Consider the following 12903-nt stretch of genomic DNA (forward strand, 5'->3'; position numbering starts at 1 on the left):
AAGATTCAGGATAGCCAAAAGTACACAGAGAAATCCTATCTTGAAAATAAAAATAAAGGAAGGAGGAGAGAAGATTCTGAATCCCCAATCTTCACTTTGTCACTCTATCTAAAGAAACACAACAAAGGTGGATGCTTTTAATCCCAGCACTCGGGAGGCAGAAGCAGGCGGATCTCTCTGAGTTCGAGACCAGCCTGGTCTACAAGAGCTGGTTCCAGAATAGGCTCCGAAGCTACAGAAAAACCCTGTCTTTAACAAAAAAACACCAACAGAAAGAAAGGGGGACTACACAGTATACAAAGGATTTCCAAGAACTCTACACTTACATCAAAAGAAATAATCGTAAGAGCTGAGTGGTGGTGACACAGCTTTAATCTCAACACTCAGGAGGCAAAGGCAGGCAGATCTCTGAGTTTGAGGCCAGCCTGGTCTACAGAGCTAGTTCCAGGAAAGCCAAGACTACACAGAGAAACCCTGTCTCAAAGAAAATAAATAATTTTCTAGAAAGTATCCTAAAAGGTAAAGCGAGTGCTCATGAGAGATGGCTCAATGAGTTAAGTCTGGATGCCAAGTTGACTCCCACAATCCATATAGTGGAAGGACAACTTTCACAAGTTGTCCTCTAACCATACACGTCCATAAATACACAAGATAGAGAGGTAGACAGAGAGACAGAGTGGGGCTTTAAAAATGGCTTTGTGGTTATGAACTGGTTGCTCTACCAGAAGGTCTAGGTTTGATTCCAAGCAAACACAGGCAGCTCACAACTGCCTTTCATTCCAGTTCCAGGGAATCCAGCTTCTGACTTACTTGGGTACCCTGTATGCACACGGGAAGGGAGGGAGGGAGGGAGGGAGGGAGGGAGGGAGGGAGGGAGGGAGGGAGGGAGGGAGGAAGGAGGGAGGGAGAAAGAGAGACAGACAGATGCGTAGGTAGGTAGGTAGATAGGTATTTAGGTAGGTAGGTAGACAAAAACTCATACATATAAAGAAATACTATTTTTAGGGAAAAGTGAAGCACTAAGAAACTTTGTGAGATTCTATAAACATCAAGGTAATATCCATCATGATAACAGTGCCCAGATGTTATCCTAGTGGAGAAAACACTACCAGAGAGAATAACCCATGCAGACATCTTCTACTCATACCATGAATCCCATAACTTATTAAATTACTAACTTAAGATTTTGGAAATTATTTTTGGTATCTTACTTGTCCACTCTTGCAGGTATGTAAAGTCGAGTACAGCAAAAACTAGTGGTTTAACCCAGAACTTTATACTACCACTTGGCAATGAAACATTTTTCCTCCATATTCATACTAACAAAATAAGCTTTGAATGAATACTTGATGGTTCACAAGTCAGAAATCTACTATGACCTGTCACACTAAAGGAATAAAAGGAGTTTCTTTCAAAGTTGGAGTTTTGCTTTCACAAAAGGCATTCATATACACAAAATGATTCAAACTAAATAATGATTCAAGGGGAAAACTAAGAAAGAGACCTGTTTTTTCACTCTATCAATAGAGATCAAAACAGATGGAAGACTTAAAAGTTTTGTGTACAGACAAATGTTAACACACAACATTTCTATACAAATGGTATGGGCAGTATATAAACAAGTACAAATTACTGTGTACTTTTGTCAAAACTCTCATTAAGATCCAGTACCTGTTTCCACAATATTTTCTGCTTCTGTTGTCTCCAGTCCATCCATGCTGTCCTCATCTTCCACTGTAGATTTTCCTCTACTTCGAGGCCTACATCAAAAAAAGAAAATAATAATAATAACAACAATAACACATAAAATTAAATACTAAAATTTTTGTTTAGTTGACTTTTGACATCTAATTGTCCTGTCTCATCTTCCTAATTACTAAAATGTGTAGTAGGCACCACCACACCCGATAAATGTTAACTTTTTTGTTTGTTTGTTTGTTTGTTTTGTTTTCATCGATTTTCGAGACAGGGTTTCTCTGTGTGGCTTTGGTGCCTGTCCTGAACTAGCTCTTGCAGATCAGGCTGGACAAGAACTCACAAAGATCCACCTGCTTCTGCCTTTTAAGGCTCACATTTAAACACTTACATGTAAAGCATACTTGAAAATTATAACAAATAAAATTTAAGCTTTCTCCAGCATAATAGTGCATCATGTAATAAATATAAAATATCTTATCCTTAAAGCCTAAATGTGAGGACAAAACCAAGTTAATAAATATCTTAAGTTTGGAAGTACTGATTCAGGATTTTGCTCTCTTTGGTCTACCTTTCCAAGACCTTTTCTGTATCCATTAGTGGCTTTTAAATTCCTAACAAGCTCTTTACAAAGTTCAGGCTAAAAAAGAAAGAAAGAAAGAAAGAAAGAAAGAAAGAAAGAAAGAAAGAAAGAAAGAAAGAAAGAAAGAAGGAAAGAAAGAGAAAAAAAAAGTTATATTCTACACTTAGTGAAATTTAAATTTTACTAAAAACTCAAGTAATTGGGCCAGAAGATGATTTGGTGAGTAAAGGTGCTTGTCTCCAACCCTGAGTTGGGACCTGGACCTAGATGGTGAAAGGAGTAAACAAACTCCTGCAAATTGTTCTGGGCTCCATTAAGTGCTCCATGACTCATACATGTGTACGTACGTGCACACATAGAAACACAGAACTAAATCAACTATAATAAAAGGTTAAGTAAATTTAAAAGGAAAAACAAAACAAACAAACAACAGTTTATGTAAGTGGCCAGGCCTGCTAGTTCATACCTTTAACCCCAGTTTAAGCCCTCAGTTGGATCTCTAAAAGAGTTTGAGGTCAGGCCTGGTCTAACTATACAAGCTACAAATCAGCAGGGTTAGGAATGTTACCAATCTCAATTATCAGTATGATGATCTAGGACAGAAGATTAGAACAGGCCATTCAGTTTAGTGATAGAGAACTTATCTAACATGTACAAGGCCCTGACTGGGTACAATAACCAACAGAAAAATAATTAAAGCGAAATCTGAAAGAGCTGCTCAATGGACATCTTGTTCATTAGCTGCAACAGACAACACAGTTTTATTGTTTATAATTCGCGACCAAAAGCTGACAGTTCATTTATGGTGTGTGTGTGTGTGTGTATAAAATTTGATTATATGCAGAGCACTCTCTTGAGGCATATTTAGTGGCCCTTATTCAATGGTGGTTCTCAATAGTGGAAGTGACTGTCCCCCCAGGAAATATCTGAAATATCATTTATTGTTTCAGCTCTTAGCCAGTAAGATCTAGGTGGTACTACAAAACACCCTATAATGTAGAAAATGACCCCTGCCAAGAAATCAGCTGGCTCAAAATGTTACCAGTTTAGAGAGCAGGGTTCTATTCCTTTCTCTATCTACAGCAAATACTAATAAATACAAGAGTTCTACTTTCCCCCTCTATTTTTATGATAGAGACCATAAAATATTTAGAGATGTGGACTGGCGAGATGGCTCAGCAGATAAGAGTGTTTCATGCTCTTCTAGGACTTGAGTTCAGTTCCCAGCACCCATATCAGGCATCTCAAAACTGCCTGTTAACTCTAGCTCCATACAACCTGATGTACTACTCTTCTGGTCTCTGTGGCTGGCTACCCATGGTATATACACACAGACATACATACATATATATACACATGGTATATGCACACACACACACACATACTTTCTTAATATCAAGAAATATAAAATCCTATTGCTTTTTAAAAAAAAAAAATTCCAAGTGGGACTAGACATTCCATGATTGATTGATTGATTTTGGTGGTTTTTCAAGACAGGGTTTCTCTAGCTGTCCTGGAACTAGCTCTGTAGGCCAGTCTGGCCTCAAACTCACAGAGATGCATCTGCCTCTGCCTCTGCCTCTGCCTCTGCCTCTGCCTCTGCCTCTGCCTCTGCCTCCCAAGTGCTGGGACTAAAGGCATCACCGCCAGCACCATGAATCTTAAGATCTGGTTAAAGAAATGATCTCCTGACATTTGGAGCTAAAAAAACTTTAAATGACATTTGATTGGTCCTATTGAACTCGTTATAGTAGTAAAATACATTTTGCCAGTTTTTTGCATGCAATTATCTCACACAGAAATGTTTCCATTCTATTCCTAGTACAATCACCTGAAACATTTCACTACTTGGCTTCTCTTGCTTGGAGTACCTATATCTGCCTCTCTTCCAAGCTATCTTACCAATTCTGCACTTTTCAATGGCCAAAAACATCCACAAAAAGTCAGGCAAATGGCTCAGAGGCTAAGGGTCATCACTGCCAAACAAGATGACCTAAGTTCAGTTGCTCACATGGTAGAAGGAAAGAACCACCTGACCTCCACACATGTACAGTGGTACCTATGTGCCAACAAATACTCTAAATGAGTAAATAAAATGAGAAAAAAAAAATCCCTAAAATTATCTACAGCACAGTAAGAAATACTCAACTCTGAAGTTTAACATTCAAGGCCTTTTAAACAAATGATGTCTAGTGCTCCATCTTTCACCCCATTCATCTCTGGAAGATCCTTTTCCTCCAAAACGACTTACAAAACATACAAACACCCATTTTAGATGGAACACATGAAAATATGTTTTTAAAATTATATAGCTTCTACAATTTTCAAAATAAGTAAAGAGGTAATTTTCCCTCTGAAATGGAATCTGTAATGGCAAATGTGGTTTAAATAAGAATGACAATTGTGGCACCCGTAGGATTTGCTGAAGGAGGCACAGGCAGAAGGAACACAAGTTTGAGATCAGCCTGGGCTACACATATGAAAAGGAAAAAGAAAACAGAACAGAAAAGAAAAATGAATGACCTCCCCCCTGCCACTGTTTCATAATTTGAATGATTAGTCACCAGAGAGTGAAATTCTTTGAAAGGACTAGAAGGTATGGCCTTGTTGGAAGAGGTGTGTCACCAGGTAGTAGCCAATGAATCTGTCTCAGTCTCTCTGCCTGCAGATCAGGATGTAGCTCGCAGCTACTTCTCCGGCTCCATGCACGCCACCATGCTCCCTGCCATGATAATAATGGACTAAGCCTCTGAAACTGTAAGCAAGTTCCCAAATAGTTGCTTTCTTTTATAAGAGTTGTCTTGGTCATGGTGTCTCTTCACAGCAAAAGTAAACTAATATACCCAGACTTCATGTCTCTAGCATTGAAGGCTTGTGTTAGCACACTAGAAATATATTATAGAAATTAAAAACAGAAATTGTTATGATTATTCTTTAATGATATTTGTTTTTATTAAAAGTCATAAGAGGAGCTGGAGAAATAGCTTAATGTTTAAGAGCACTGGCTGCTCTTCCAGAGGACCCAGACTCAATTCCTAATATCCACATGGCAGTTCACAACTGTCTGTAACTCTGGTTACACCCTTCACACAGAAACACATGCATGCGCGTTCCGGGTCGGTGGCGGCTGCTCCGGTCACGCACGAGGGGTTTGCAGCTGCGGGGTCGACGGCAAGCGGGGTGTAGCGCTCGCGGGTGTTCGCGATGAGTTTACCCCTCAATCCCAAGCCTTTTCTCAATGGACTGACAGGAAAACCAGTGATGGTGAAACTCAAGTGGGGGATGGAATATAAGGGCTACCTGGTCTCTGTCAATGGCTACATGAACATGCAGCTTGCAAACACAGAAGAATACATAGATGGTGCCTTGTCTGGACATCTGGGTGAAGTTCTAATAAGGTGTAATAATGTCCTTTATATCCGAGGCGTTGAAGAGGAGGAGGAAGATGGGGAAATGAGAGAATAGCATCTTTGAGGTTTTTTTTATATATATGTATTTCTATACAATAAAGATTTGGGTTTTTTCAATAAATAAATAAATAAATAAATAAATAAATAAATAACAAAAAAAGGTCCTTAGAATGCATGTAACCTTTGGCCCAGGATAGGAAGATTAGACTTTATCATGAATAAACAAAAAAGTTGAGCCCAGAGCTGGCTGCAGAAATCCCTTGCTGACGAACTCTGCTGCCATCTGGGCCCAGATTCAGCACTTTGAGTTGGTCCCCCACATCTACTCCATCTCTGAGCTGCTGGAGCATGAAGACTCAGATGTCACCACTGAATGGGGCCAGTTTAGGCTTGACAAACCAGATCCCCCACCTCCCGCTTGGAGCTCCAGTGGCTGCAGCCTGCACTGCTTGTCCTGCTGGCGGATGAAGAAGCAGGTAGGAAGGTAGGTAGTGCCTGCAGGCTACAAGCACAAAGGTAAAACCCAGAGAGCCTGGAGAGCCTTGGGGAAACCAACATCAAAAACCAACATCAAAGGCAGGAAGGTGTGCTACAGCATAGAGCTCTAAAGAAACCTGCCCCCAGATGTCATGGCTGGCCTCAGGATCACCTTGACTTTGGGAAACAGCAGGATATCTGAGAGAAGTCCCAGCAATGATCCAGTATTTATGGTGCATCAGAAACCAGAGACTCTGCAGTCTCATCTCTTGACTGTTACCAGGCTTGCTAAACTGTTGGCAAATTCTATTCCTTCTATTACAAACTCACTCACTTGGTGCAGCTTTTACCCAAGCTCCTCCCTCTGCCAGCAAAGTAACCTCTACCTCCTCCAGTTACCCCTCAACAATCAAACAGGTACAGATCAAATCCATAATGCTTTTCTGACCTGTCTTAGCTCAGTGGTTCTGCTATAAGCTCCCTACATGTACAGACACTTTCACACTGCATTGAACTTTCACTAGCCAGTGATACCTTAAAAGGAATCATAGCATTTTTTTGTGCTTCCAATATTTTCCTACACGGAGACAAAAAATAAGAAGGAAAAACTATCACTGCTGGGAAATGCTAATGAACACACTTTTTTTTTAATTAGGTGAAATCAAAGAAAGAAAAAGAACTAAACCTTTATCCTGCCTTTCCTATAAGAATAGTTAGAGTAAGTCGGGCTGTGGTGGCGCACGCCTTTAATCCCAGCACTTGGGAGGCAGAGGCAGGCGGATCTCTGTGAGTTCGAGACCAGCCTGGTCTACAAGAGCTAGTTCCAGGACAGGCTCCAAAACCACAGAGACACCCTGTCTCGAAAAACCAAAAAGAATGGTTAGAGTAGACGATCAACAAGAGATACTAGGCAGTCAGGCCTGGTGCACCCAGAAAACTGAGGTAGGAGGATCACTTGAACCCAGGATACAGAGCAAGCCTGAGAAACATAGTAAGACCCTATTTCAAAACAAGCAAACTAAAAGGGAGACAGAAGGGCTACTTATAAAAAGTGTTCTATTAGCCGGGTGTATTAGTGCATGACTTTAATCCCATGGGATAGGGAGGCAAAGGCAGGTGGATCTCTGTGAGTTTGAGGACAACCTGGTCTACAGATTGAGTTCCAGGACAGCCAAGGCTGTCACACAGAGAAAACCTGGGGGTGGGGGGAGATAATTCTTCAAATTTAGAGCTAGAGAAATGGCTCATAGTTAAGAATACTTGTTCTTGCAAAAGATCTGTGTTTGATTCCCAGAATCACATCGGACAACTCAGAACCACCTGTAACTGTAGTTCCTCTCTGGTCTCAGTGGGAACAACACATGTGGTATACATAGAGACAAGCAGGCACATAAACATACACATTAATTTCATTTTGTTTTCTTTTTAAAGATTTATTTATTATGTATGCTGTGTTCTGCTTGTATAGATGCCTGCAGGCCAGAAAAGGGAACCAGTTCTCATTATGGTGAGTCACCATGTGGTTGCTGGGAATTGAACTCATGACTTCTGGAAGAGCAGCCAGAGTTCTTAATCTCTGAGCCATCTCTCCAGCATAAAGATTTACTTTTATTTTATGTGTATGAGCATTTGCTTGAGTGTATGTATGTTAATCACATGTGTGTTATACCTATCAAGGCCAAAAAAAAAAAAAGGACGTTGGATCCCTTGGAACTAGAGTTATAGGGGGTTGTGAGCTACCATGTAAGTGCTGGGAACTTTTAAATTAGGTAAAATCAAAGAAAGAAAGAGAACTAAACCTTTATCCTGCCTTTCCTATAAGAACAGTTAGAGTAGACGATCAACAAGAGATACTATGCCTGAAACTTGGTTCAAAGTAACACAAGAACACAATAGTATAAATGAAATAAGGCTGAGTTTATTTTTTAAGGAAACAGAGAAGGAAGCAAAAACTGAAGTTAGATGGGTGGGAAATGGGGAGGATCTAGGAGGAGAAACCATTTTCAATTAAAAAATATTAAATAGACAACTACAACTTCTGAGCACTGTCTATGCTTCCAGCTTACCACCAATTACTAAAAATATGATGTAAGATGAAACAAGATACCTAAAATGTGACAGTTGTTCAACTGAGTGGCGATACATCATAGTTTCTATTACCTACGAAAATCTCTATTTAAAAAAAAATTCATTTTCAATAAAATATATTTTCTAAAAAAAAAATGCAATTAGGCTGGTATGTGTTGATAAGTGATGACAGGGATGTGTCTTAGTTAGAAGAATGCTGGCCTAGCATTCATGGAGTCCTGAATTTGAGCTACACATAAAACCAGGCCAGTGCCGGGCGGTGGTGGTGCACGCCTTTAATTCCAGCACTCGGGAGGCAGAGTGCAGGTGGATCTCTGTGAGTTCGAGACCAGCCTGGTCTACAAGAGCTAGTTCCAGGACAGGATCCAAAGCTACAGAGAAACCCTGCCTCGAAAAAACAAACAAACAAACCAGGCATGTAATATCTATAATCCCAGCTCTTACACACAGAGGCAATAAGATACATCTCAAGGTCATCCTCCATAGCATATTTAGGACCTTGGATTTGATCCCCACAACTACTCAGAAGCTTTCCACAAATTCTAAACTGAAACATTAAGTTATTCTTGAATAGTCTCAGCGATTAGTTCTAAAAGATTTTCCTATACCAAAAGCCTCAAATAGTCCCTCATAAATATGGTCTGATATTTGTCTATAACCTTTGCCCTTACAGTTAGTGTCATTTTCTTGACATGGGGTCTGATATTTGCATGTAATCTTTGCTCTTGTAGTTCACGTGTCATGTTCTTGGCATGGGATCTGGATATGCTGCTCAAACTGATCTTGAACTCTAGCTAAAAGTGTTCCAGCACCTTAGCCTTTAAAGTATTGGGACTACAAACATATGTCACTGCTACCTGCATCATCATTAGAGTCCTTGAACACCTAATCGGATACAAGTGCAATGCAAAGAGATGTTATAGTATATTGTCTATGGGGAAATTACAGGGAAAAAAAATTCTCATGTTTGTTAAAAATGCAATTTTTAATTGCCTGTTTCCGATCTATGGCTGTGAATCCCTAGCACAGAATCTATGAACACAAGGTGCCTAATTTACTTTAAATGTTAGCAATTTTGTGCTTTGTTTACCATAACTTCCTCAAGATCTATTAACATGGCATTTTTTTAAAAATTGCTGTTTCATTATGATGTAATAATATAGCACAAGCTATTCTCCTCCTGCCTCTGCTTCTTAAGTGTTGGTATTAGAAGCATATACATTAGAGGCATAAACATGTGCACGCACATGTGCCTATGGATGGTTGTGAGCCACCACGTGGGTGCCAGTAACTGAACCAAATCCTCTGTAAGAATACAAGTGTTCTTAACTGGTGAAGCGTCTCTTGAGCCCCTGATTTTACATTCTTAGTCATTTATTTTGTGTGTTGGCATGCAGAAGTCTAAGAACAAACTCTGAGTTAGTCTTCTTCTTCCACCATGTAGGTCTACAAGCATGACATCATGCACCATCAATGAACCATCTTACCAGCTACACAAGCCCAATTTTATGCAGAGATCGAACACAAAGCAAGATTTCTACCAGTCCTAACAACGGTATTCTAATGTAAGTATTGGGATCATGGGCAAGCGCTCAATATAACAAATTGTTTTTAAATGTCTACTGTTTATACTCCTTGAAGTATTTTTCTGATGGTTTGAAAAATTAAAAATGAAAATAAAGTAAAACTGGAAAAAATTATTAGGTATAACATTTTTAAGGCCTTAAACTACATAACTATTGAATGAATGGAATGATGGAGATGACGTGAAAGCAAATTTGTATTTTCAAAAATATCTACCTGGCATTAGTATAAAAGATATAAACAGAAGAATATTGCAAAGATTTGGGTGTTGACAGGTAAAAGAGGAATAAAGGCTTAAGTTCAACAGGTTTGAGGATGATCAAGACACAAATGTCATCAGAAATAGGATTAATGAGTTAATAGGGAGAAAACAAAATGTATCCAGTTTCTGTACGATTAGAGGAATCTGAAGAAGAAACCAGATGATCAAAGATTCACTTTTGGGCCTCTGTGTATGAAAGTGCTATGTTTGCTGACATGAAGACAGTCACTGGCTATCTGGAGTGTAGGTAGTGGGGTTGGTATTTTCAGTGGTGTTCATAAGGAAATACTAAAGGGAACTGAGAAGCCCAGCCACAGAAGCCAAAAGATAAAACTTTCCTGTAAGAACTTGTGTAATGTCCACAGTCACTTGTAAAAGATACCTGTGAGGAAAGTCCCCACAATTTGCAATGTCTGAATGTGACAATCTAATATCAAATAGATTACAGAAGGTGCATGGTGAATTAGAAATGAGAAAAAGTAGAGCTGGGTGTGGTGGTGAAAGTCTTTAATCCCGATGGATCTCTGAGCTTGAGGTCAGCCTGGTATACAAGCAGGCTCCAAAACAGCCAGGGCTGTCACACAGAGAACCCATCTTGAAAAACAAGAAAAGAAAACAAGAAAGAGAGAGGGAGGGGGAGGGAGAAAGGAGGGGAGGGGTGGGGTGAGGCAAGGCATGAATGATGTATTGGAACTGTCTAAGTTTGGTTCTGGAGATAAATATGTGTAATGTCAGAGATGAAGAGGGGTTCAAGAATTACGGGTCTTTGTGAGAGAATAAAACTGTGCCAAGCATAGTAGTTCACACCTGAAATCCAGCTTTTGGGAGGCAGAGGTAGGTGGATCTGTTTTAAGGCCATCCTGGTCTACATAGCAAGTTTAGGACAGTCAGGGATACAAAGTGAGACTGTCTCAAAAGAAAGAAAGTAAAAAAAAAAAAAAATAAGGATTTCCCACTCCCCCAAGACAGGGTTTCTCTGTATAATAGTCCTAGAACTAGCTCTGTAGACCAGTCTTGGCCTCCAACTCACAGAGATGTGCTTGCCTCTGCCTCCCAAGTGCTGGGATTAAAGGTGTGCACCACCACTGCTCCAAAAAATGTATTTCAGAATAAGAGATTGAGATAGTATCCAGAGCACAGGTGGGTACTGCTGTCAAATAAGAAAACTCTAGTAAAGACGGGATACATCGCATTCATTCATATGCTACTGAAACAAAATGATAAAGCTGTATTTTATTAGGGTTTTCTCGTTATTAATTTTTTGAACAATCTTTTCGGTGGGAGTTGGAAAATACTTCCAGTGGGAAAAATATATTCTGGAATAAAGACTACATAATTTTTGTCTCATTTTCAATTATACTTTATAGGAAAGGCTGAATGGGTGAATCTGCTACTTAACCCTGAATTATTTTCAGGGTGAATATTCCTGTTAAACTAAAGAAGTAGATAGCTGTATAAGCTTCTTGGGGCCACCATAACAAAATGTCACAAACAGCATGGCTTCAAAAAACATGCTTCTTCTGTCACACTTCTGGAAGCTGGAAGTCAAAAACAAGTCACTGACAAAGATATGGCCATCTGTAGATTCTGAAGGAAAATCTGCTCTGTGTCTTATCTCCTGGTTTCTGGTAGGGCCAGCAATCCTTGCTGAGGCCTGTCTTATGGCTTTCTAATTTCAGTCTTTGCTTTCTTTATGTGATAGCCAACTTCCTGTGTGTCAGTGTCTAGGTCCCCTTCTTACAAGGTCAACCATAATTGAATTTAGGGATTGTCCTATTGTGAAGTTATCTCACTCAACCTGATTGCACTGAAGAATCTACTTCCAATATTTCCTCAACAAGGTGGCATTTATTTCAGATTGTGGATCTGAAATATATATATATATATGGGTAGCTGTAGGTTTGTTTTGTTTTTTCAAGGTAGGGAGAGATCCTTTGTGTAACCCTGGCTGTCCTGGAACTCGCTTTGTAGACCAAGCCGGCCTCAAACAGATCTACCTGCCTGAGTGCTGGAATTAAACTGCCTGGCATGAGGGGGTTTTGTTTCTTCCCCCACTTATTCAACCCAGTACAGTAATTTTAAGAATGTGAATAAAAGCATGTGAGATTTACTTGTAGAATTATTAAAGTAGACATGTTAGAATTATTTTTAACTCACCTTTAGTCCTAGCACTTGGGAGACAGAGGCAGGCAGATATCTGTGAGCTCCAGGCCTGCCTGGTCTACAGAGCAAGTGCCAGGGCAGTCAGGGATGGTAAACAGAAAAGGCCTGTCTCGAAAACCAAAAAGAAAAAAAAAGAAAGAAAAGAAAGAGAGAAAGAGAGAGAGAAAGAGAGAAAGAAGAATTTTTAGGATTTATGTCTCTGTGATGAAAAGTTTTAATAACTGTGGTGGTTGTCACTTGGATGAAATTGAAAGCTGTCTAAGAGATTTCTAAAGCATATTCTTGAGGGCTTGGGGGGTGGGGGGGTCCTGTTGTTTGGTTTTTTGAGACAACCGTTTCCCTAGTGCTCAGACATGCACTACCATGCCCCGCATGCATTTTCAGACAGGATCAGCTGAACATGGGTAGCACCGTCCCACATTCTGGGAATCCCATGGAATAAAAGTAAGAAAAGAAAGCTCTAAAGTCAGAGCCCAAGCATCTTTTATCTGTTTCCTGTAAACCCTGATGTGAAGAATTTCCTCTACGACATGCTCCCATCACCAGGTTCTGTTCAAGCACATGAGGACAAACACTGAATTATCTGAAGCTATGACCTACAATAAACCTGTCTCTCTTAAGATGCTTTTCTGATGCATTTT

The 12903-nt window shown here is 39.8% G+C and overlaps 2 protein-coding genes across 2 annotated transcripts in view; one reads left to right on the plus strand and one right to left on the minus strand.

Moving 5' to 3' along the window:
• The window catches only part of Kmt2c (lysine methyltransferase 2C), a 226539-nt gene that overhangs the window by 176006 nt on the left and 37630 nt on the right, over positions 1-12903 (minus strand). Inside the window, 1 exon segment of the mRNA XM_057788031.1 lies at positions 1672-1760. Within this exon segment, the coding sequence (XP_057644014.1) occupies positions 1672-1760 (89 nt within the window).
• LOC130886140 (small nuclear ribonucleoprotein F-like) lies at positions 5407-5797 on the plus strand. The gene has a single exon (XM_057788040.1). The coding sequence runs from the start codon at positions 5483-5485 to the stop codon at positions 5741-5743; it is 261 nt and encodes an 86-aa protein (XP_057644023.1). The 5' UTR covers positions 5407-5482; the 3' UTR covers positions 5744-5797.

Source organism: Chionomys nivalis, chromosome 1, assembly GCF_950005125.1.
Source record: "Chionomys nivalis chromosome 1, mChiNiv1.1, whole genome shotgun sequence".
In the NCBI taxonomy this organism is placed as follows: Eukaryota; Metazoa; Chordata; class Mammalia; order Rodentia; family Cricetidae; genus Chionomys; species Chionomys nivalis.

Bases quoted from the DNA above. Each gene is read 5' to 3' on its own strand.
- LOC130886140 (XM_057788040.1), top strand. From the start codon at position 5,483: ATGAGTTTACCCCTCAATCCCAAGCCTTTTCTCAATGGACTGACAGGA.